Here is a 25,910-nt window from a genome sequence, read left to right on the forward strand (position 1 = left end):
TTGGAGTTGGAGGGAACCTGCCCTCCAGGGGCAGAGAAGTAGCAAGACGCCCCTTAAGGGTGCTCTTTTTATACATACACAACTTGAGGGCAGTGTTACCCACTGTCACACTACTCACATTTCTTTGCTGGCGCGGGGGGTGGAGGGGTTGTCTTGTGCATTATCCGTTTCTCTACCCATTGGATGCCAGTAGAACCTTCTCCACCAGATTTGACAACCAAAACCATCTCCAGACATTCCTGAATGTGCCTGGGGGGGCCAAAATTGCCCCCAGTTGAGAACCACTGGAGCAGAGGAAAGCCCAAATAGGTGTCCAGCAGGGCAGGGGACAGGATGAGCCAGCTCTCCTTGACTTAGAAGGGCTATGGGGTCTCAGGTCTATAAGCTGATTCACTGCTCTGCCTATAGACTTGTACTGCCTGCACCCTACCCAGCTGCTCTCTGCACCTATGCTAGGTCAACTATAGTCCCAGGGAGGAAAAGTTGGGGCACTTCTGTGAATTATGGGGGAAATGGCTCACCAGCCAAACCACTCCACCTCTGGCTGTGGGGTTACAAAGTAACGTTAAGTAAAATTTAATAAAAGTATTGCTGTGTGTCCTTGGAGTACAATGTTAATTTCTTCCTGTGGGTCAAGGTCAAAGTCTGAAAAATCACTGGTTATGCTCTATCTGCGGAACAGCTGGGTTGCATAACTTTAAAAAAAATCCCTTTTCAAACCTCAGTCTGGATTACAACTATATAACCAATTAAGACTAGAGCAAGAAGCTGAGCAAGGGGCCAAGGGGCAGTGAACCCCACTGGTTGGGGCAAGAGGACCCTCCACTATGTCCCAAAGAGAGGAGACGGACAAAGATGCCTCAGCCTACCTGAGACAAAAGCAGAAACAACCAGTCTAGATTAAGTGCTTTTTATTTTTAGACCAACCAAACATATTTAATATAAAAACCCTTTAATATACAAACTGCAATCTCAACAGCATCCATGTAGCAGCAAGGAGATGAGGGCACGGAGGGGAGCATGGCAGGAGGAAGGAAGGTTTTCAGGGTCTCTCCTGCTTCCCATGCCTGCGATCACTCTGTGGCCCGTGAGAGCATGAGGTCTTAGCAGAGGGGTTCTGATGCTGACACTGAGACCGAGCACAGCAGCCCCCTCCAACATGGCATCTCCCCACAGTGGCAGCCTCCGGGAAATCCAGATTGAATTAGGAGGCAACAGGAAGGTGGTTGTAACTGAGAGTCAACCATCATTGTTCAGCATCCTGCTGATCACACTTTTGGGGACAGCTTTCCAGGGACTGTTGGATTGAAAAGACCTAAAAATTGTTCTGGGAGGGCAGACATTGTGCCCAAGTCCACTTTCTAACCCAGATTCTTTGCCTGACTCCAGAAAGCTGGGTGGATCTACTCAGATGTTTAGGAAAAGAAAGGAATGATGGAACCTTGGCCCAAGGATCCAAGCCTTGCCAGCCATTGATCTTCAAAGTTTCAAGGTAGGCCAGGGAGGTCTGTGAGAAGAGCTGTGGGTACATGGTACTCACAGGAGCATGGTAGGTAGAATGGCCTGCAGGTGGAATTTATAGTGTGTTTGGGAGACAGAAAGGACACAAGTCAGAATTAAGAACTGAAGTACCTGCTTCTTATAAGCCTGGGTAGTAGAGATGAGATGATCCTTCTGGGCCAGGGCTGGGCGAGACCTGAGGCCTATTCTTTACTCGGGGATAAGTTTGACTGGCCTGGAGTAGTTAATGGCCCCAAAGTCCTCCAGATGGCCCCCACGGGACTCTCCGGCAGGCCCAGCTGCCCCTTCCAGATATGTTAGGAGACTGGCCACAGTCCTGGCTGGGCCCAGGTAGGGCCTGCAGTCCCCCAGTTAGATGCAGTCCATGGAGTTCTCGGGGAGAAGGCTGGGGATGTAGCCAGGGAACCCCAAGTCTTTGATAGGGGTGCAGCTGAGGGGGAGGCCGCAGCCCAGGGCAGGGTCCTGGTTCTCTGTGTCCTCCAGCCTGTCCATGTTGTCCCAGTTGATGTGGAAACGGGTCACCCGGGGATTCGAAGCCAAGATGTTCCGTTGGAGCTGGGGCAAGAAGAGGAACATCAACATGTCAGTATGCCCTCTCATTGTTCCCACAGAGCTTGGGTGCTCCCAACCCCCCACCCCAGGAAGTGCAGACCTTACTTGTTCCATCACCACCAACAATATGTGCGGGACTCCAGGGAACACCTGTGCACCATGATTTAGGGCCGGGAGCTATCTAATCTTGATTCTGCGAGACATGCTTCTAAGAAACAAAGCCTCCTCTCCCCCTGTTCTAACCCGGTGCTGCAAGATCTGGGTGCTACTTGAAAACCTTAAGAAGTGACCTTGGCTCCAGATTCCAATGACTCAACTCCCTCCAAGTGCAAAAGAGCCTGCCAGTCTGGAGCAGGAAGTGCAGAGAGGCCCCACCTGAGAGAAGTCTGGCTGCAGGGGCGGGTTCTCCCGCAGCTCGGGGTCGGAGTACTCATTGTTGACATAGTAGCCCACGCGGATAAACTCCTGCCCATGGTAGGTACAGGTGATGAGGACGACGGTCACACCGATGGCATCACTCTCAGGGATGAGGGATGGGTTGGGGGCATCAGCCTACGGGAAACACATCCTGGGCCTTAGCACCAACTGCCACAGTCACATCTTGACCAGTAACAGTCATTCTCAAGCAACATGTATTTATTGAGCCAAAAGTATGGCCTCTGCCCTTGGGAGTTTTCAATCAAGTGGGGAAGACAGAATCAATCATGTAAATGCCTGTAAAATGCTGGATGTGACAGGTACCACCAAGTAAATGGTGCTGAGGAGTATGGTTAGCAAGGAGGAGGATGGCATGAGGTTGAACAAGGCTACCCAGGGACTATTGGGCCAGGTAAGGGCTTGGGGAAAAAAGTGAGACATTTAATAGGTTAAGTGCCACATCATTCCTGTGGCCTAAAAAGATTCTGGCGGCAGCATGTGGAGCTGTGATGGAAGAAAGCATTCGTGGGAGCAGGGAGACTAGGCAGGAGTCATCCTGGAGAGAGGTCAGTGGCTTAGACCAGGCAATAGAGAAGGACAGAAGTGGACAGATTGGGGATATGTTGTTCTGGACAGAGCCGGCTACATAACTGGTATAAATGAGACCAATACAACATGAAAACACGGGGCTCTTGTGTTCAAAATGAGTGTTCTTCAGCCAGTGACAACAGAACATCCCACCAAGCCAGGAGTCCTGTGTGACAGCGTGGGTCGCACACCGAGGAAGCCGGCCCTGATGATGTGGAGCTAGGGCTTGCTGGCAGGTGTGATACAGGAGGCTGAGGATTAGGTGGTGGAGAAGGCTGCTCAGACTGGGGTGGGAACAGACATGGAAGTGAGTGAAGGGATTTGAGCAGAGGTTCTCAAACTTCAGTGTGTATTAAGAATCACATTAAACCTGCATTTCTCACAACCCCTCTGACACTGGATTAGTCTTTTAGCAGTTACAGCAGATCCTCATTATTCACTGATTCTGTATTTGCAAATTTGCCTACTTGCTAAAATGTATTTGCAACCCCAAAATCAATACTCAGGGCACTTTCATGGTCATTTGAGGATATGCAGAGTGAGAAAATTTTGAGTTGCTTAATGCGCATGTTCCCAGCGTAGGTCCAACAACGTGATGCTCTGCCTTCTTGTTTCAGCTCATATTGTAAACAAGTATGCTTTCCGTAGCCTATTTAGTGTCCAACTTTCTTTGCATTTCTGTGGTTTTTGTTGGGGATTCTACTGTTTAAAATAAACCCCAAGCATTGTGCTAAGTGCTAGCTAATGTCCCTAAGTGCAAGAAGCTATGATGTGTCTTATGGAAAAAATACGTATTAGATAAGCTTCATTCAGGAATGAGTTTTATGCTGTTTGCTTTGAGTTCAACGTTAATAAATCAACAATACTACTAAATATTTTAAATACACATAAAAAAGGCTATATGTTGACAAAAATGTGACACACAGGAACCTAACCCTGTACTTCTTAGGGGCAATGGTTCAGTATTCAGTAATTCACTAATTCACTGTTTGCAGTGACTTTACAGAACAAAACTCCAGTGAATAATGAGGACCACCTATGAATTAGTGGCTCATAGTAACAGCCATGACACAGAGGTGTAGGAAAGGGAGGGGTTTGAAGTACTTTTGAGATCAGACTATTCTTGAAAGCATAGCCAGAATTTGAACCTGAACTTTTGACCACTGAACCATAGTGTGTGCTTTTGGGAAGAAGAGGGTTTTTCTAGGTGTCTAGGCCTAGGGCCTCACCTTTCTTACCTGAAAGACAAACATGTGTCTCCCTGCTGGGACAGGGCCAACGAGCACTGAATCTAGGATTTGATCAAACTCCTCACTCTCAGCTGAGCCGACATAAATAATCTTCCACTCCAGGTCTGTAAGAACACGGGTGTTAAGGAATTGAAATAGTTTGACAGCGGGAAGGCAGGGAAAGGGTCTTCTTGTGCTAGTTTTGGATGGCAAAAGATCCTTATTCTCCACAACACCTGACATCCTCTGGGCACTAAGTGCCAGGGAGGTACTACAGTCTTGAACACTGGGGCGGGCGGGAAGCTCTTACTTCCAGTGGGAAATTTCTCCTGTAGGCCTAGCTTTGCCAGGCGACCTTGACTGCACCTCTGGGGAAACTTGGGCCTCTCAGAGTCTGAGGGTGAACCGTATGGCAGAGGCTGAATTAAGACCCACGTGACAGAGGCGTGCTGAGGAGGGAACAGAAAGGAGTTGGGTCATTTCAGGGCCCTGCTCACTGGATGCTGGGATAGGAAGCAGCATCCTCTTTCACACACAGGGACCTGTGCCACTGAATTGAGTAGATCCCTCGACAACTGGGACAGGGCGGCAGATTCCAATCCAGCAGGACAGCCAGCCGGAAGGAGGGGGAAGACAAGACTGCTGGGGGAGCCAGCCTGTCCCCAAGAATTCCAGATTCAGCACCAAGTCATGTCTGTTCATGGCTATTGGGGCGATGGTGACTTAGTCAACAATTGTGGCCTCACAAGGTGATCCTCTGAACCCCAACTCCCTTGCATCCCATCCAGTAGGGGGATCCCATCGCTGAGTACGTTCCAGGGAGATGAAAGGAAAAGTGCTTAAGGAGACCCTGCCTATCAATCACAGGAAATTCCCAGGGACCTCTGCCTCTTGCAGGAGGTCCAAGTGTATCAGGGGCAAGGTCACTCTAGTACAGGGAAGCTTGGCAAGAGACCTGCAACTTATTTTAGGTTCTCTGAAATTACACAACCTACTGCTCCAGCAGCTGGGGGAAGTTTCACAAGCTGTGATTTTCACAGGAAGCAAATGCTCTTGGAAGCTGCCCTGTTCCTTGGTCCGCTGTCCTGCAAGTGCATTCACATTCGGAAGCACACTGATGCCCGGCCATGACTAGGGTTAGTCACCTGAGCCCCAAGCTCTTCCTCGATACACTGGCTTCCTGTCCCTTTGCAGTTTTGCCCAGACCTACTCAGGGACCCTAGCTGGTCTGTGGGGTATAGGGACCCCCGGGGCTCACTGAGGTTCAGTCAAACTCTAGTCTCATTGTTTGCAGAGAGGATTAAATTTATTGATTTATTTTTGTTATAAGTAGTGATACACCTAGACATAACATGTTTTGGGACAAATAAAACCAGGTAACTCTGTTCTCACCTTTCTCACACAGCTTTAGATTTTGGTACCTTTCCTTCTGGCCACTCCCCCATCACCAGTGCAATCACATATGTGTACATTTAACTAATGTGCTGGGGGAGGGGGAGATAAAAAGGAGACTGAAATAGAGCAAGCTAGGGGCAAGCCACAGGCACCTGATGTTCAATATTGTTAGCAAAACCTAAACAAAGACTGTGTGGGTGCTGACCGGAAGAGAAAACACTGCGTGGGCAGCCAGGCAAGTAAGTGGGCCACAATGGCTCCCTCAATAGGAAAGAAACCAGAGAATAACAGAGGACCAGAGAAATATTGACTCAAGAATTGCAGGAGCTGATAAAATCATCTATGGAAGGCAAAAGGACCTACAAATTGGAATCATCTTCAAGTTGAAGTGTTTTAAGCTGAAGCATAAAGTGACTTCATTTTTTAATAGAACTCCTCTTTAGAATTAGAAATGGAGGGTGGCTGGTTAGCTCAGTTGGTTAGAGTGTGGTGCTGGTAGCACCAAGGTTGCCGGTTCATTCCCTAAATGGGCCACTGTGAGCTGCCCCCTCCTTAAAAAAGAATTAGAGGGCGGCCAGATGGCTCAGTTGGTTAGAGCGCAAGCTTTCAACAACAAGGTTGCCTGTTCAATTCCCGCATGGGATGGTGGGCTGCGCCCCCTGCAACTAAAGACTGAAAACGGCGACTGGACTTGGAGCTGAGCTGCGCCCTCCACAACTAGATTGTAGGACGACTTGGAGCTGATGAGCCCTGGAGAAAGACACTGTTCCCCAATATAAAAAAAATAAAAAAAATTAGAAATGGGATATCAGTCACCAATACAGCACAAACTCATTCTATTGAATACAGGACAATTATATAAGTGTAACATGTGTACTTAACAACTGGGCAATTTCAAGGGTAATTCAACTGCATTACATTTTTTTTTATGCCCTAACCTTTCGATCTAACCACTGCACAAGATGCTCCTCCACTATGAATGAAAACAAAACCAAAACCAATGCCATGATAAAAGATCTGTAAAATATTATTGTAGTTGAACTAGCTGAAGAACCTGTTTCCTGCCTCTTTTTTTAAAAAAACTTATCTAATAGGCCTTTTTCTGTTTATCACTGTCTTTGTAATCATACAGATGAACCTTGGCCTGACCAGAGTGCTAGCTGTGGGTCAGAATATCTGGCCCCATGACTTATTCAAGCAGTGTCTGTTGAACTTCTCAGGTAAATGGGGGGAAAACATATGTATGTTAAATGTGGACCCATGTTTTGGAAGCATCTATTTCCAGATGCTGAGGAGAAAGAGAGCAAAAAGACCTTGGAGTCCTTGGGAAACAAGGTCAGCTGATTGACTGGGGGTTTGGGTGTCTTGTCAGATCTTCAATTGCCAGTGTCGAGGTGATAAGATTAAGATTTCTCCAGGATCTGAGAGACTTCTAAATTCAGGCCCACTCATCTCTTTGGGAGACAGGCAGGAAACTAATTCTTTCTGCTCTGTGGGAAGAGGGCCAGGAAGAAGTAGAATGCAAACTGGCAGGTCAGAGTCACAGAGAGGAAGAACCAGAGTCTGGATTTCCAAGCTAGAGTTTGCTTCGCAACTCGAGTTTCTCTGAGCAAAAGCTTTATTGTCTGGGTGTAATTAATAACAGCACCCCCTTTGCTCTCTTGTGAGAGTGTCCTGATGTGGAAATAAATTCTATGATCAGTTCTATTTATGTTCCACTTCTAAAATAGAGGATGCATTCTTTCTTTCCCAGGTTATAGCAGAGATAAAAGAACCCTGGACTAAGAACTCAGAGAAAGGCCCTAGTATCAATAATTCTGCCAACCAGCTATGCGACCATGGAGTAGTCATTCTGTTTCCAGTAAAAAATAGTGACCAGCAGGTTGATTTTGGATCTTTCCTACTCTGATTCTAAAAATAAGTCAGTAAAGTAACAGAGCAGGGGCTTCATAGGAATAAAAGCACTAGAAAATGACCACATAACCATTTTAAAATGCAAGGAGCACAAGCAGGCTGATTGAAACCTGATCTCCTGCCATGTGGGAACTGTGAATCCCTTAATCTATTAGCTCCTTACATCTCCTCCTGGCTTTAAAATTAAATCTTATTCCAGTGTGACATTCTACACTTTATTTATTTATTTACACCCTGCCTTGTTCCAGAAAGGATTTAACTGTACTTATTCTATAGTTAGCCACAAGTAGACGCTGTAATTTAAAAAGGAGAAAAACCAGGGAGACTGAGACCAAGCACGTGAATCTCAAACTGTATCAACCCCAAACTAATCCCAGAGGCCGGCTTTGCAGGCAAACCACCCACCTACCACCATGAGGCGCTAGTTAGTACACTCTGGCCTCACAGACCACCTCCTCAGCTGTTGCCTCTTCTCTTTAACCCAGTGCAGTGGTCTAATGGAGTACAGGCACACCTCAAAGACACTGTGGTTTGGTTTCAGACCACCGCAATAAAGTGAGTAGTAATCTTTCTGCTGGTGGAAGGTCTTGCCTTTAATTTGTAAAAAATGCAACATCTGTGAAGTGTAATAAAACAAGGTATGCTTGTGCTTGTACTTCCTCTTGAAAGTGGTGCTAACACTTCCTGGGCGACCTTAGATTTTCGGATTTTTACAGATCTTTCCTTGAGAGGTCTGTCACTCTTTGTGGCTCCTGTCTTCTCATCTGTGAGATGAGAGCCATGTCCACCTTTATGTCACACAGATGAATAAGTACATCAGTGAAAGCACCTTGGAAAAGATGCCCCAAAGGTTGTGATCCCCCAGCTGATTGTTTGAAGTTGGGTACCATCATGGCTCAGCCGGGCCCACATACCCTCCAGACTAGGTCAGACCATCAGAAGTGCTGGAAGAACTATGGCAGTAGGTCAAGCCGAAACCTGGCAGGCAAACAGTGGGAACTGGCTAATGCCTGGCTAGACCATCCTTCAGATTTGAGTGTGTTCATCGAAGCCCACAGTCAGGGAGGAGGTAGGAACTGGAGCTGGGGAGACCAAGTTATCCTCAAAGACTGGAGCTAGAAGCCAGGCTATGCCTCCCCAGGTGGAGCTCAAGAATGGAGGGTTGGGGCCAGGCTAAGGAGGGAAGCCAGGTTCTAGGTTACGTACTTTGGGGTAGAAAACAAGAAGTGAATGGGGTTGGTTATGTATCAGCAGGTTCTGGAGGGGATTATTGGGGGATAATGGGGAGGGGATTATTGGGAGACAATGGGGAGATGGGGGTGAGTGAGGTATTGCCACGGGAGGGTCTTCACAGGGAAAAAGGGTCACAGGAGAGGCTCCACTGGGAGGAAAAGGAGGAAACTTGAGGGAGAGGCCGCCACAAGGAAACTGGGGGAGGGGACTGAGGTTTCCATAGGGGAAATGGGAGGCTAGGGTTTCCGTATAAATAAAAAATGGGAGGCTGGAGGTTGGAGTCTCCATAGGGAAAAAGTGAGGCAGGAGTGTCTCACCACAGAGAAGAGGGGATGGGTGGGGGAAGACTGAGTGAGTGGAACAAAAATAGAATTTCCTACACAGAAATAGGTGGGGGGTTTCTTGCTACAGAGAAGATGGGGTGGCTGAGAGTGTCCGCAAGTTAAAGAATGGCGGCAGATAAGGTCTCTACATAGAAAGCCCAGGAGCTCCACAGGAAGAAAAGGGAGCGAGGGAATGATGAAGTCTCCACTGGGGGAAACCGGAGTAACTGTGGGGAGGGGGTCGGGTTGGCCGTGAGGTGGGGGTGGGAGGAAGTCTCCACGCGGAGGTTGGGGCTGGTGGGGAGGGAAGTGGGGAGATCAGGGTTGGGGGTGTATTTCGAGGTCGGGAGCCTCTACGAGGAAGTCGGGTTGGCCCGGGGAACGGGGGGGGGGGGGGGGGGGGAATCCATACAGGCCCAGCCTCACCGTCCGCCAGGGCCTCATTGCACTCGAAGCTGATCTCGAACCGGAAGGGGCTGTGGAAAGGGCTCGGATTCTCCAGCACGGCCACATTCAGCACCGACACCTTAGCCATCGCCTCGCCAGGCCGCAGTTCGAGCCAGAGCTGGGGCGGAGCCCACGGCTGGGTCCCGTCGGGTCAGCGGGACAGCGTTGCTCAAAGACTACCGCCTCCTTGGTCCGCCGACTGAACTGCGTATCTCGCCCGCGCTCCTCCTTCAAATAGCCGGCCGCACCCTCCGGCCAATCACCGTCAACGCTCCCCGGCGGCGCAAGCACCCCCTTAACCAATTCTGGAGCGCCGGGCGGTGCGCGCCGAGACTCCCTGGGCCAATCCGCTGAACTCCCTCTTGGGGCTGCGCGAGGGAGGTGAAACCATCTCTCGGCTTTTTTGGGTGTCCGCCGGGATCCAATCCCCAGCGTTTCCGACTCGGATATCAAGGGCGGGGTGGGCGGAGCCAGAGTCTGTGTTCCTCTCAGCCAATCCCGAGCGTTCCCGCACCGGTGTGGCCCGCTCTTCGCCTCTCCCTTCCGGGAGACGCTACAATCCCGGAGCAGCGCGGCCAACTGCCGAACGGTGGCGCGCGGCGCTAGCGTAAGAGGGCGGGAAGGGTGATGCTCGAGCCAGCGGTGATTGGCGGGTGAGAAAGGAGTAAAGCAGCTTCTGTGAGAAGTGATTGGCTGGGTTAGCCTCAGGGGGCGGAAGGAGAGGAAGACTCGGCTGGGGATTCGTGGGAGAGGAGCGGAAATAAGCGGCGGCGCGGTTAAGCGGAGTGTGAAGAGAAAGGAGGAGCGTTTGCTGCTTTGGCGTCTGTCGGCAGGTGAGCGTTATCTGGAGCTTCTCTGAGGGCCTCTTGGCCCCTCAGGCCCAGGGGCCGGGGAGTTCGTTGTGAACGTTGTGAACGTTGTGAACGTTTGACTCACCCCTGAGGGGAGATGGAGCGGTGGTAACGCGGCGCTGGGGCGCGGACCCGGGAGTTGGCCCCGGTTCGAATCCCGCTCTCGCCCCTTCGAGGGCCGCTGGGAGGTGTCAGGTGGACAACGCTATAACTGGGAGTTCGAGTCCGGCCTCTGCCACTGAGCTCACGAGGCCACAGATTCCCTGCTCATTGAACGAAGCCGTGAAAACTCACTGACATGACTCATGATACAACTAGAAACTTCTCTCCACCCACATGCCGAGCTGGAGCACCGTTGGTTGCCTGGAAGACTCCAGGCACCTCAACACCCACTCTTCTGCTACCACCCACAACTAGTGGAAAAATAATTTGAGCCATATACTTTACGTTTTCTAGTCACCACGTTAAAAAAAGTTTTTAAAAATACGAAATTAACTTGAATATGTTTTATTTAATCCAGTATAAATAAAATATTATTTCAACCGGTGATGGGTGTAAAAAATACAAATGAGACAGCTTACATTTTTTATTCGGTAGTAAGGCTGCGACATCCTGGGTGTTTTACACTTATGAGTACAGCTATGTCTTCATTAGAAAGAGTTGATCTGGCTTTAAGTTTCATAAAACTTATCGTTGAAAATGTAGATTCACATGTCCAAGCTGTTCCCAACATAACAGTTTCCCATGAGCTCAATCACATGCAGGTTTTTAAATTGAAATGTTAATTGATTAAAATTGAGTGACATGTGAAGTTATGTTTCAGGGTGGCACTAGCTATTTTCAGGTGCTCATAGCCCCTGTGGCAAGTGGCTACTGTATTATTGGACAGTGCAGGTCTGAAATTGGATCAGTCATCTTCCTGCATATAATGTGAGTGATTTTCTATTGTTCCCAGGAAACTATGCCCCCCCTTCCCACCCAATCCTACTCATCCCTGACTTCACTTTCTGTGGTCTCAGTTACCCGTGGTCAACCTTGGTCTGAAATGGTAAATGGAAATTCTAGAAATAAACAATTCATAAGTTTTAAATTGTGCACCATTCTGAGTGTTGTGAAGAAAGATGAAATCTTGTACTAGCCTGTGCTATCGAGGAGGTGAATCATTCCTTTGTCCAGCATATCATAGAGACCCCCACACTCACATAACTTTTATTACAGCATATTGTTATAATTCTATTTTATTATTGTTGTTAATCTCTGACTGTGCCTAATTTATAAATTAAACTTTATCATAGGTACATATATATAGGAGAATATATAGGCTTTGGTACTATCCACGGTTTCAGGCATCCACGGGGGTAGGTCTTGGAATGTGTCCTCCTCTGGTAAGGGGGCACTACTGTATTGTCTTTAAGACTACATGTTTTGTTTCCCACCAGCCCCAACTTCAGTCTAGCCAAACTGACCCCCTCTTTGTTCCTTAAAAATCTGACATGGCCTTCCCAGCGCAGAGCCTCTACCTAGAATCTGTTCTCCCAGTTGTTGTCATGGCTGGTGCCTTCTTGTCATTTACGTCTCTCTGTTCAAAGGTCTTGTCAGAAAAACCTTACCAACGGGCCCCTGGACAGTGTTAAAACTAACAGAGAGTAAGCCTGAATAGACTGGTCCAAGTCACTAGCATTTCTTATCTAGCAACCTCTGTGGTCTCCCTAGAATCTTACGGCCTCATAATGCTAGGTATGTTTTTATAACTACCTCTCATATTAAGTAAAAAAAAAAAAGAAAAAAAAGTTTTCTTGCATTTAAAAAAATTGAGACCTCCCCCCAAAACTATTTGGCTACAAGAAAATTCACATTTGTAATGCCTGTGATTTCTTGGCAACCATTGAGCATACTTGCAAGTTTTTGTGACTCTAGAAAATCTAATTTTCAAATTATTTCCAAATGTAATTCAATTGTTTATGAGTACTAAATTTAATGATGAATAAAGTTGCCATAATGTTACATTTTTCTAGATGTTTAATTAAACAGTTATTCATTCCAACCTCTAGTTTTCTTTTTACATTGTGGAACTTTGTTTCCCTTTATCCCTAGCCCCAACCTTTTCATAGCCTCTGAAAAGCTAATCAGCCACAAGCATTATGTCTGTGGTGCCAATGAAAAAAATGGTCCTGTCTGTAATGCGTTATGCGTACAGCTGGCTGAATAATCTTCAATTGTAAACCAGATCATGTTATTACCCTACTTAAAACCTTCAAAAGGCTTATCATACTTAAAATGAAACCTAAGATCTTTACTGTGGCTTAGGAGGCTCTGCATGGTGGCCTTAGCTGACCTCTCAGGCCTCATCTACAGTCTCCCTCTTGTCACCACTCTCAAGCCCAACTGGCTTTATTTCCTGTCTCTCAACAAACCAAGCTTATTCCTGCTGTAGGGCTTTGCACTTGCTGTTCCCTCTTTCTGGAATCTGCTTTCTTCAAATAATTGCATGGTTGTCTCATTCAAATCATTTATGGTTCAATTCAAATGTCAAACCTTCCTGGACCACCCTAGTCAAAGTTGCCCTTCCTTAATCACGTCACCCAGTTTTATCTTAGTGGCACTCAGAATCTGTACTTACGTTGGTTTTAAGTTGTGCTTGTTATCTCTCATCATCCCTCAGTAGACTGAAAGGTTAAGGGCAGAGATCTCACCTGCCTCATATTGACCTCTCAGTGTATTCCTAGCGGTTGACACAGGGCCTCGCACATAGAAAGTCTTCAGTAGGTTTTAAAAAAAGGATAAATCCATATAAAGGGCTTAGCATAGTACCCGGAATGTGAAAAGCACTCAATAAACATGAACTGTTAGTATATAATAAGCAGGTAAGTCTTTATTCTCCTTATGTAATAGTTCAGGTGCACACACTTGAAAAACTATAAGAAATACTATGACAAAATACACTTTTACTCATTACCCAGCTGAAGAAGTAAAACATTAGTGATGCATTTGAAAGGCCCTTTCTCAAACCTGCTCCTCTCCCCTTTTCCTCCCGTGTTACTACAACCCTGGACTTCGTGTTTATTTTTCTGTGCATGGTGTGCATCCTTATATGCATGTGTCTTTTATTGTAGTGTGTCATGTTCTACAATTTTATATAAATGATATCTATGCAAAAAAGAGTTAACCTAACAGGCCTGAGACAGCTATTCTTAGAAAGGCCTGTTGGCAAAGCTGGCCCTTGGCTGGTGTCTAGGAACTTGGATTTTAGGAGGGTTCCCAGCAGTCTCTAAATGGTAAGAGTGGCTTATGATGCTTAAACGATTTGTACAGTGTGGTTTATGCTGAACACCTGCTTTCTTTCTGAAGTCGGGAATTCTGGTACTTGACCAACCCCCAATAAGTACCTTAGCACTGAGTCTCTCATAGGCATCCCTGGTAGACAGCATTTCACACGAGTTGTCACAGCTCTGCTGCAGGAACTAAGCGCGTTCCGTTTGACACCAGTAGGAGAGGACTCTTGGAAGCTTGTGCCTGGTTTCCTCCAGACTTTAGGCCCCATGTGCCTTTCCCCTTGGTTGATTTTGCTTTGTACCCTTTCGTTGTAAGAAATCATAGCCATGCATACAGCTATATGCTAAATCCTGTGAGTCTTCCTAGGGAATCATTGAACCTGGGGGTGATCTTGGGGAACCCTGACACAGTATCATACTGGATATATCCTGACAGGGCTGGAACTAGGGTAAGGCAAGGAAAGCACATAGGGCACAAAATTTAGGAGGTGCTCACTCTCAGGGTCGCTCAAGTGTCCAATTTGCACTTGTATGACGGTAAGTACCTCCTACAATTTTCACCCTAGGCACCTAACTTCCTTCACTCTAGTACCTGCCCTACTGTCTGAAACTTGCTTTTTTTGGTCCAACAATGCTTTTGAGAGTTATCTATGTTGACACATGTATATAGCTCTAATTCATTTATTTTCACTGCTGAATAGCTGTGCTATCTGATGTAGCCACTAGCCACATGTGGTCATTTAGATTTCAATTAATCAAAATTAAATAAAATGAAAAATTCATTTCCCCAATCACATCAGCCATATTTCACATGCTGGATAGGCACCTGCGGCTAATGGCTACTGCATTGGCCAGCGATCACTTCCATGATCACAGAAAGTTTTGTTGGACAGTGTTTATGTACCCATTCACCTCTTGGTTGATATTTAGGTTTCCAGCTTTCTCCTGTTACAAACAGCGTTGTTGTGTATGTCTCCCTGTGCATACATGCAGGAGTTTCTCTAGGAGACGAATTGCTGGCGTATGGGTTATGGGAGTATTCACCTTTACTAGATATTGACAGTTTGCTCTTCAAATAGATCATCGTGATTCCCACTCCTGCCAGCAGAGTTGCTATTGCTCAGTGTCCTTATCAACACTTCGTATTATCAGCATCTTACATTTTTGTCCTTCCGATGGGTGTGTATTAGCGGTTTCAGTTTGCATTACTCTGATTACTAGTGTTGAGCTGTTTTCATATGTTGTTGTTGTTGTTTTATTTGGGGAAGGGGGACAGGCCTTTATTGGGGAACAGTGTGTACCTCCAGGTTTTCCAAGTCAAGTTGTTGTCCTTTCAATCTTAGTTGCAGGGGCGCAGCCCACCATCCCTTGCGGGAATCAAGGAATCGAACCAGCAACCTTGTGGTTGAGAGTCCACTGGCCCATGTGGGAATGGGACCGGCAGCCTTCAGAGTTAGGAGCACGGAGCTCCAAGCTCCTGAGCCACCGGGCTGGCCCCTGTTTTCATATGTTTATTGACCATTTGCCTTCTGTGAATTGCCTTTTCATATCTTTGCCCATTTTCCTGCTGGGTTTTCTTTGTCTAAGTTCAGGAGTTGTTTCTCAAATCTGAGGTTTGCCTTTTTATTTTTATGGTGACTTTTGATGTTCAAAATTTATTATTTTAATGTCATCAGAATTACCAATCCATGAATATTTTGTGGTTTTTGATCCTTGCTTAAGAAATCTTATCCTGAGGTCAATAAGATATTTTACTGTGTTTTATCCTGGAAGTTTTACTTTTCATATTCATCTTTAAAAAATAAAATCCACCTGGACTTTATTTTTGTTTATGATGTGAGGTAGGACTGTGATTTAATTTTTTCCACATGATCAACCAGGTGTACCAGACCCATGTGTTGAGTAGTTCAGTGGTTCTCAAAATGTGATCTCCTGGGGATCCCCAAGACCCTTTTAGGAGATCCGGGAGATAAACCATTTTCATAATAATTTGAAGGAGTTGTTTCCCTTTCTCATTTGTGCTGTGTTGTCATGTGCACTGTTGGTATAAAAGCAATGGTGGGTAAAACTGTTGGCATCTTAGCAGGAATCAAGGTAGTGTCACCAAACTAGCAGTAGTTATTATTGTATTCCTCGCCGCCACACACTCCAACATAAAACAAAATACTTCACTTAAGAATGTCCTTGAAGAAACAGTGAAAAGTATAACACATAACACAATTATGTGTTAAAGTTTAGCCCTGCAGCAGATCTTTCTAATATTCTGTGTGGTGAAATGGGAAGTTTGCATAGAGTACGTCTATTGCATGCTGAAGAATGATGGTAATTGATAATACAGTTGTTTGAGTTGAGGTGAAACTGGTGACTTTTTTTTCATGTAACACCATTTATACTTGAGAGACAGACTGGTTACTCAGATTAGGGTATTCAGCAGATATTTTCTCAGAAATGAATGGAGTGAGCTAGTCACTGTGAGAACAACTGACAGTTGTTGCCAATGATAAAATCTGAGCTTTCAAGAAAGCAAAACTTAGACGTTTGGGAAACATTCATCTCCATGAATCTGGCCATTTTTTAATATTTAAAGGCTTTTTTGATGATATCAGTGGTGATATTAACAAATATGAATTTAAAAATATTATATAGTGAAATGTAATAACTTAGTAGGTCAGTATTTTCCCAAAGACCAATGCATGATGTTACAAAATCATGCTTAGGGAAAAGATCAATTAAAATTGTAAGATAAGACTAATGGGTTTCAATGTAACAGAGTAAGAAAAGTTCGTTGATACAGTTTCATATTCCATATTGTAACTAACTTTAATACACCCACCACCACTTGTTGAGTTTTGGTGTAGTAACAAAGTAGAATATTCCTATTAGCTGGAAAGGCTATAATACTCTCCTTCCTTTTCCAACTATGTATCTGTGTGAGGCTGGATTTTCTTCATATACTTCAACCAAAACAGCATATTACAACAGATTGATTGCAGAAGTCTGTGTGAGAATCCAGCTGTCTCCCCATTAAGCCAGTAGGAGTTTTATAAAAATGTAAAACAATGCCATTCTTTTCACTGCTTTGTTTTTTTAAAAGTATAGTTATTTTTCATAACATAGGTTGTTTATGTTTAACATTTAATTAGATTTATTAACTAATTTAGTTAAATATTTAAAAAATTTTGTTGGGGCGGCCGGTTAGCTCAGTTGGTCAGAGCGCGGTGCTCTTAACAACAAGGTTGCTGGTTCAGTCCCCGCATGCGCCCTCCACAGCTAGATTGAAACAACTACTTGACTTGGAACTGAATGGGTCCTGGAAAAATACACTTAAGTAAATAAAAATTAGAAAAAAAATTTTTTGTCAATTTTAATTTCCAAATCAGTCAATATAAATGTAATCCCTATCCCTCTAAACAATAGCTCTTTAGGGTCCTCATTAATTTTTAAAAAATACTTAATTTTTTTTTTTAGAGCAGTTTTAGGTTCATAGCAAAATTGAGAGTAAGCTTTCCCATATCTCCCCCCCCTGCACATTCATCGCCCCTCCCCCCACTAACATCCCCGTCAGGGTGGGGTATTTGTTACAATGGATGAACCTATATCGACACATTATCAGCATGAGGTCCATAGTTTACAGTAGGGTCCACTCGTGTACCTTCTATGGGTTTGGACAAGTGTATGACATGTGTCCATCATTATAGTCTCATACAGAGCTGTTTCACTGCCTTGAAATCCTTTGTGCTCCACCTAGTCATCCCCCATCCTTGTTCATTTTTAAGGGGGTAAAGGGATCTCAATACCACAAAATTTGAGATCCTCTGGACCAATCTATTCTTTCCCTAGTGACTTGTAACCTATATGTAGAGCAAGTTTCCATCTAGTCACAAATCTCTTCATTGGCTCGTTTGTCTCTTCCTGTGCCAACACCATATCATCTTAAATATTACCACACTATAACCAATTTTGGTAAGGCTCGCTCCCCACCTATTCTTTCTTCTTCCAGTTATATTGGTTATTCTTGGCCTTTGTCCACAGAAAGTAGAACACACAAATACTTTTCCCTATTACAAAATAATATATGTTTAATGCAAAAAAAAAAAAAAAAACTGTTGCAAGAAAGTAAAAATTACCCACTACTGATAAACTGTTAACATTTTGGTGTATAGCTTTATATTGTGCATATATACTGCACACACATACACATGCACACATACACAATTTTGTATATGTACCATGTTTCCCGGAAAATAAGACCTAACCGGACCATCAGCTCTAATGTGTCCTTTGGAGCAAAAATTACCATCTTATATTAATTTTTGCTCCAAAGGACGCATTAGAGCTGATAGTCCGGCTGGGTCTTATTTTCTGGGAAACACAGTATGTACATTTTTGGCATATGTATGTCATTTTAAAAATTGGGGCAGTCTTTTATACCTAGCTTTTTACACTTAGTATTATTTTGAATATATTTCCACATCATTTAGTGTTCTACGTCATCGTTTTTAATGGTTGCATGGTATTCTATTTCGATGGATGTGCATAATTTATGTAACTATTTTTTATGCTGAAATTTTAGATTAGACTATTCCTATTATTCTTAGAAGCTTTACTACAGCGAACCTTCTTGTTGCTGAGTCTTCATGCACATGTGCAATTACTTAGGATCGAGTCCCAGCAAAGGGCTGGTTGGGTTAAAGTGAGGGCTTCAGCTGTGAGAAGCTGGGATCACTTGGATGGAGGGAGAAGGTGGTGGAAGACAATGGGACGGGATAGAAAAGAGCAGCTGTTGTATGGGTTTTGGTCAAGGAGAGTCCCGATGAAGTGAGATGTGATATAAATGGGGAAGGAGAAGCCCGCAGGGGCCTGTCATCACTGCTGGTTTCCATGACTGCTATGTATGAAAGGGTAGGAGAAGAGCAGACTAAACCTGCAATGTTGTGGGGCTGGAGGACTCCCCTCAGCCCAGCTCCCCTGGCCTTCCCGAGAGTTCTTGGAAGAGAGGACGTTTTCTCAAGGATAGAGGGCCCCAGTGCTTTTGTTCTTTGGTTATCTGAAGAGACTCTTCTGTTGCTCTGCATTAGGTTTTCCCTCTGGCTTGACTCCCATGGGTCCACTCTGGACAGCCCTAACACTAGCTATGTAGGGACTAGTGTGGTTAGTGGGCATCTCCTCTGATGCCAGCCAGATTGTCAGCCTCCTTTATCGTGCCGAGTTGGGTTAGCAGGCAGTGAGTGATGGGGAGTGGGCAACTGCAGCTGTATGCAGACAGCCCTAGAAGCTGCCCTGGAAACAGGAGACCAAGATGGAGGCCTGGTTCAGCTCTCTCTTATTAGCTGAGTAAACGTGGAACATTCTCTAACCATGTGGGGATGTTCTCTAACCTTCTGGGCTTCCATTTCTGCAGCTATAAATGGGGCTAAGTAACACCTGCCTTGCTGAGTCGCTGAAAGGATTACATTGGACAGCACGTGTGAAGCATCCAGGGTGAGGGCACTGCGAACTGCTTAGGAATCTTATCTGAGTAAGTCATGTAATCACTCACCTCAGTTTTCTCATCTGATAAGTAACGATAGTCACATACCTCGTGGTAATTAAATGAAGTGAAATGTAAGGAAAGAGCTTTGAAATGATAATTCTCAACATAAAAGTTATTCCTGGGCACCTGCAAATGGTGCCACTATCAACCTCCTGAGGGTCGTCAGTTGTCAGGCATACTGGATTTCTACTGTGTGTATAATAGGGAAGGATGCATGCAGAGTTGGGGAAAGAACACAAAGGCAGAAGAACAGGGTGTGTTGTAGAATCTCATCTTAGGCCAGCATTAGATTTCAAAATCAGACCATGAGGTCAAAATCATATAGTTAACTTTAACTATCTTTAACGCCCCTGAACTGGCTCACAGGGCATCTCTCAGTAAGTCCAGTAGAATCATTTCCTCTTCCAGCATAGGAACAGACTGCCTTTTCTTGGGTGAGCATTAGCTGAAATATTGAAGTTAGGTTTCTGGGCCAGGCTGAAGTAAAAACTTAGCGTTACACAGTGAGATGCGTGGGAACTGAGACCGGCCGCAGGAGCGGCAGGTTCACAACTCCCTTCATTCTCAGCTCTCAGGCTCACTCTGAGTCTTACACTCAATTCAGCTTTTTGTCCTTTAACAAATATTTATTGACCACCTACTATGTGCCAGACACTGTGCTAGATAGACACTGGGGGACAGCAGTGAAAAACACCATTCTATATTACCTTCTAGTGGGGGAAGCAGATAATAAACAAGCAAAAAAGATACTTAGTTTGTGAGATGGGAGAACTATGGAAGACAAAGCAAGACCAGGGGAAGTTGTGGAGGTGGCCAGTAGCCGTTTAAATGGAGTAGCCTGGGAAAGTCTGCTGGGAATCTCTGATTTGCATAAGTCCTACTGGAAGAGCCAGTGCAAAGGCCCTGAGGCAGGCAGGAGGGTGCCTGCATGGTTTTGGAAAAGGATCCTAGTGTGGCTGTCATGGAGGGAAGGAGGGAGCTGTGGGGATGAGGTCTGATGCTGTAGAGCCCTGTCGGCCATTGTGCTGACCTTGGCCCTTTGTCTGGGTGAGAGGAAGCCATTCGCGAGTTTCGAGCAGAAGATGGACAAAATATGCTTACCGAGATCACTCTGGTTTCTGTGTTGAGAAAATCCTGAAGGGGACAAGGAAGCTAGTTAGGGAACTATTGCAGCAGCCCTGTTGAGAGACAGGGGTGGCTTGAACCAAGGTGGTGAGAACTAGTTAATTCTGCATATTTTAAAGTTAGAACCACCATTGCATTTATTGTCAGAATAAATATGGAGTATAAAACAAGATTAAGTTCAAGAGATGCTCCAAGGGTTTTAGTTTGAGTCTTGGGATGGACTTGCCATTAATTGAGGTGGGGAAGCCTGTGGGAGTAGCTGGGGAATGAATGGTGGTCAGGAGCTGGATTTAGGACGTTAAGTTTGAGACCCTACCAGACACCCAGGGGTAGATGTGGAGTGAGATGTTGGATGGATGTAAATCTGAGCTCAAGGTAGAAGTTTAGGCTGGTGCTCTATGTTCAGCAGTTATCAGAGTATGGACAGCATTTCAAACCTTAAGTGGGATGAGAGCTCCCAGGGTAGGTAGGGAATAGGTCCAAGGCTGAGGCCCTGGCCTCGCCAACGTTAAGAGGTCAAGACATGAGAAGGAACCAGCCACAGGACTGGGAAGGACTGGCTGGGGAGATGGGAGAATTTGGTGGCGTCCTGGATACAGGTGTTGAAGGCAGAGGGGCATGGTGAAAGCTGTTCTGTTTGCGTAGTCATTTCTCCCTCTGAGCACTAGCAATTCTATATGAAAATGTGAAATACACGATGCAATTCCATTGTGTTGTCACTTTTTAAAAAGCACCATTCCAGCAGCATGTTGGAGTTTAGGAAAAGCAGGTGGAATCAGGCACAGCGGACAATTCCTGTGCTTGCTCGAATGCAGCCTGTGGACCCAGGTCCAGGCTGGGAAGGGCTTCTCTGAGACACATGGCAGAGTTGCCTGGCAATTGTGCATCCAGGTACTGTAAGCCTCAGTTTCCCCATCTCTAAAATGGAGCTCTAATAACCTTCACCCTAGAGTGTTTATGAGGCTCAATGAAAAACTGCACCAGAATTGCTCAGCCAGACCCAGGAACCTACCAAGTTCTCTGTGAATATTACTGATTCTGTGACTCTCCAGGCCTCTGTCTGGGTTCTATACGTTGCAGTGCAGGCTCCTGTGTCAGAACCTCATGGGATCCCCTGTGCAAATCCACTCACTCATTTCTCGCCCCCAGTAAGTCACGCCACTCTTGTCATTCCAAGAAATCTTAATTTCTTTATTGATTTTTTTGACTCAACAATTTTTTTTAACTTTTTTTTTTTTTCTGAAACGTTCTTGTTGTTATGAGCCTTTTGTTTTATTCTCGTTAAATGCACTCGACCCAAAATTGGTTTGGCATATCGAAAAGGAGACCAAGGAGGGACTGGGTGTGTGTGGGGGGAGGGAAGGAGGCCCGAATGGACAGAGAAATTGAGAGTGAGAAGAGGAACACAGACAGTGAGGAAGGAAGACACAGGGAAAAAGGTGGAGACACAGAGAAAAAGGAAGGCAAGGGAAACCAAAAAAACCAAAAACATAATTAACAAGATTTAAAAGCAAATGAATTCAGGAGCCCAAGGAAGGGAGTAGGAGAGGAAACCAAGACCCTTCCTTCTCTATACCGTCCCAGCTGGGGTGGGGGCATCAAGGCACCAGGTCTGGTTGGGGTGGGGGGACACCTGGGCTCCTGGGGTTGGCTTTGCGCTGGACTGCAGTGGTGTCCAGCCCCACCAGGGGGCCCTGCCACACAGCTCTGAGGCCTGGGAATCCACCTTGGTGATTCTGGCTGGAATGAGAACCAAAGGACCCACTGCACCCTCTCTCTCCCTGCTTGATTGTCAGTGTCTGGAGAGATAAAAGGAGGGCTCAACAGGGGAAAGGATGAGGGACTCCTTGCATGTCTCCAGTCCCCTTGGGAACTCTCCCACCCTGCCCTCTTCCAGTCCCCTTGCTGGTGTCAGAAGCAGCCTCCAGCGAGGTCCAGCTGGGCTGACACCTGGGCTGGACGACTACCTCCGTCTACCCTCGTCTCCCGCCAGCTTTGCACAGACCTCCACCCACGCCTCCCACCGTGGAGCTCCTGGCCTCCTGAAGCCAACGCCGGCCACAGAGCTGGCTCCTGCGCTCCTCACAGAGCCTTCTGGGCAAGGCCATCCCCATCCTTACTTCTCCTCTCCGTCCAGACTCATCCATGATCTTCTGATGAAAGGGGTTAAGCCTTCCTACCAGAAGAAGCCAGAGATTGAACCCAACCCTGCCTTCTCCGCACACCTGTCCCCCTATGCAGGACAAACCATCTTTGGTCTGACCCCTCCTCCCCTGACAGGGACAAGCCAGCCCCAGCTCCCCAGAAGGGAGGGGCTTTCTAGCAGCAAAAAGGGTCCCTCCAGCCACCTGTCTCTTTCCCCCAGTTCCTCCCTAAAGCCCCTCCCCCTTAACCCAAAGAAGTTCATGGCAGCAGCAGGCTGAGACCCGAAGATGTTTGAAAACTCATGGCACTTGTGAGAAAAGAGGGAGGGGCAAGAGACGAGGAGTCAGAGCAGAGGTGGAGGCTACCCCTGGGGAAATGGCAATGATGGGGTTGGGCTGGGGTGGCAAAGGGACTAAGCTAACCCCAGAGTGTGTGTGTATATGGGGGGTGCTGGGAAGGCCAGGGTGACAGGCTGGATAGGAGGGGGCTGAGAGGTACTCAGGAGACGTCCCAAGCCTGGAACTCCTGGGGTCTATGTTTGGGGCTGAGCCCCATAACTTGGGAGTCCTATTCCAGGCCCTGGTACCTGGCTTTGCCTCCCGAGGGAGGGTGTAGGGTAGGGAAGGTGATCTCTCTCACCTTTGTGCCCTGCATCTTCCCCAACCTCCCCCACCCCCCAGAGAAGTCTACCTCACCACTCCCAGCCCTCCCTCTTCACTCCTACCCACCACTATCAAACCCTGCTGCCCTCATTTTCCTTCCGCTATCCACCTCTCTAGGCAGGAAATCAGCCCCTCATCCCCAGCCCAGAGTTCCAGAAGCAATATACAAGAGGCAGGAACTCAAAGGGACAGCGCAGCCATCTTGGCAAAAGCATCTTTGGGTGTGAGGGGTGCCTCCCCTGGGCCACTGGGGAGGGGAGGGGGAAGACAGGCCCCTGGTCCTGGGGCAGGCAGTGAGGTACAAGCCCCAGGAGGGCTGACTGATGCCAGGGGCAGGCAGAGCAGGGAAGGAGGCGACAGAAACAGGTGCCGGGAAGGAAACGGGTTCTTTGTTTCGCTGTTGCTTCTAGATTTTTTTGTCTCTGAATTGTAAAAAGCTGCTCTGGCGGCCCGCCCACCCCGGCAGGGGATGCACACATACACGGAGCAGTCCTGGCTGCCAGGGCCCAGCGGCGCTGCTCTGCTCCGGAGAAAGCCCGGGCTGGCTAGGCTGCAGGCTCCTGGTGGCTTCAAGTGATGAGATTTTCTTTGTCTTTTTTTTTTCTTTTCTATTTCGTTGAAATATTTACAGCAATGGGGGAGGAGGAGAAGAGTGGAAGGGGAAGAGAGCCCCCTAGGGAAAGATCCAAGCCCCGGACCCACTCCCCAGGGAGATCCAGACCCAAAATCTGCTCCCCAGATAGCCAAGCCCACAGGACTGGGAACTGCCCAAATATGGCCACCCCTGTGGGCTGGGGGCCCTGCGGGGAGTTGTGCTTCATCAGGAGTCACCCCAAGGGAGGGGGTCATTGGGTGCACTTGAGGAGGGCTGAGGGGGCAGGCTTGCTGGGGACGCAGGGATGAAGAGCAGAGGAAAGGAGCTTCAGAGAAAATTCCACCTTTAAACCACCAGCCACAAATGCACCATTCCTCTCGCCCTGGGGCTTTCTCCTGGGCCAAAGGCCCCAGTCTCCAGGGAGCAGGGAACTGTAGTGCGGGAGGAACCTGTCCGTCTGTCCTCCTGCTCCTGGTGCAGCCCAGCATTTCTGGCTGCAGAAAGAGGAGTAGCTGACAGGTTCCATCCAGCAGGGTCTTTGGCCCAGGGACGCCAAAGCCCGCATTTCCCTCCAGCAGGTAGGAGTAGGGGGAGGGGGGAGTCAAGAGTGGGCTGCACCCTTCCAATTTCTCCTTCCTCACTCCCCTGGGGACCTCTTGGCTCCATCTTACTGCAGTTCCCCCAAATCAAGCTGGTGCACGTGGCTGGTGGAAAACCCTGTCTGTGAACCCTGCACCTCAGGTCCCCATGGCAGAGCCTCCAAGGGGCCTGAAGGGCCTGTGGCTGAGGGGAGCCTGGAGAAGTGGCCCACCAGCCACTACTTCTGTCAGTCTCCCTCTCCCACCAGAGCCCTGCTCAGGGTTCCCTTCCTGGCCTGGGCCACCAGCCCTTGGTCCGTGAGGTCCCTTAGAGACTGGTGACCAGCTGCATCTGCCCATCCCCATCAGGCCCTGGCCCCTCGAGGCCTGGGGCCGCCAGGTAGCCTTCATGGCTGGGCCGCCGCACCTGGTAGTAGCCCTGTAGGGGGTTCCGGGCCACCAGGGCCGGTGGGCGCGAGGTGTAGTAGATTTCAGGGGGGCCAGGGGGCGCGGGTGGGGGTGGGGGCAGGGCTTCGCTGGGCCCCTCGGGGCTGCTGTCCGGGTAGGAGGGCGAGTCCCGCAGGTTGGCCCCGCTGGCGTAGAGGGAGTCCCGGCCCGGAGGGGAGGAGAGGGGCCGGCTGGTGGCCCCGTCCTCCGCAGTGCAGCTCTCCGACTCATCCAGATCGCTCTGGTACAGCACCGACTGGGCCCGGGGCAGCAGCAGCGGCTCCTCCAGGGCCTTGTAGAGAAGTTCGATCTCCGCCCGGTCAGCACCCCCGGGCCCGCCTGCCTCTTCCTCGCTGCCACCCCCTGGCACAGGTGGCACAGGGGGCTCAGGCGGTGGTGGGCCTTTGGCGCCGCTGCTGCCACCCCGCAGGTTGTTGTGCACCAGCTCTGAGATGATCATCTTTTCGAAGGCGGCAGCATCTGCCAGGTTCCGGCCTCGGGGTGGCTCAGGGGCCCCGTCCCCTGGAGGGAAATCCCCACTTCGCAAGGAGTAACTGTTGTTGAAGTTGCCGTTGAGGGGCAGCGTGTCCATGCCGCAGGCTTCCCGGCCTCCCAAGGGGTGCTCTGCAGGCAGAAAGGGGCTGCTCAGGAGTAGGGCCAGGCAGCAAGAGGGGTGCGAGCCGTGTGGCCTGGGGTGCCTGGCCTCACCCCTGCGACTGAGGAGCGGGGTCTCCCATTCCCTCTTCCTCACTGACACTGGGGACACCTGCCATGCAACAGGCTGGTGGAAGTGGGGGTGGAGACCAGTTTCCCCAGGGTCCCCTCCCAGCTAGGGGCACAGAATCTCAGCAGTGTGAGGAGACCTGGGTGTCTGGGTCCATTTCCTGTGCTCTGACCCTCATCACCTTCATTCCCCTGAGGCCCAAAGGCAACACGAGCTAGCTGCCAAGCCAGAGGCTGTGCGTGGATACGCTGGGGGGAGCACCCTGAGTTCTCCTCCCTAAGTGAGTGAAGCCATCAGAGGAGGCCACTGCCACGTTCCCCTCCTGGCCTCAGAAATGTTACCAGGCAAGTCACACTTAC

The 25,910-nt window shown here is 47.9% G+C and overlaps 2 protein-coding genes and 1 long non-coding RNA gene across 13 annotated transcripts in view; 1 reads left to right on the plus strand and 2 right to left on the minus strand.

The window, feature by feature from the left end:
- Positions 1-894: 894 nt before the first annotated feature.
- On the minus strand, positions 895-10,023 carry ASF1B (anti-silencing function 1B histone chaperone). Its single transcript, XM_019746165.3, has 4 exons — positions 9,599-10,023; positions 4,317-4,432; positions 2,449-2,625; positions 895-2,076 (listed from the first exon to the last, which is right to left on the minus strand). Exons 1-4 carry the CDS (start codon positions 9,705-9,707, stop codon positions 1,873-1,875), a joined length of 606 nt encoding a protein of 201 aa, XP_019601724.1. The 5' UTR covers positions 9,708-10,023; the 3' UTR covers positions 895-1,872.
- A 174-nt stretch (positions 10,024-10,197) lies between these two features.
- Positions 10,198-23,875, plus strand: LOC141572707 (uncharacterized). Its single transcript, XR_012498090.2, has 2 exons — positions 10,198-10,452; positions 19,144-23,875. It is a non-coding gene; the product is annotated as an uncharacterized LOC141572707 (long non-coding RNA).
- ADGRL1 (adhesion G protein-coupled receptor L1) overlaps positions 21,571-25,910 on the minus strand; it is a 46,909-nt gene continuing 42,569 nt past the window's right edge. For 10 of the 11 annotated variants that reach the window (XM_088792434.1, XM_019746106.3, XM_019746112.3 and 7 more), the window contains one exon: positions 21,571-25,451. In XM_088792434.1, the coding sequence (XP_088648560.1) occupies positions 24,709-25,451 (743 nt within the window). In that variant the 3' untranslated portion in view covers positions 21,571-24,708. The remainder of the gene's footprint in view (positions 25,452-25,910) is intronic. The other variant, XR_016019017.1, reaches the window with a different exon arrangement.

Source organism: Rhinolophus sinicus, chromosome 15, assembly GCF_057876585.1.
Source record: "Rhinolophus sinicus isolate RSI-liver-muscle chromosome 15, RSI-T2T, whole genome shotgun sequence".
Taxonomy (NCBI): domain Eukaryota; kingdom Metazoa; phylum Chordata; class Mammalia; order Chiroptera; family Rhinolophidae; genus Rhinolophus; species Rhinolophus sinicus.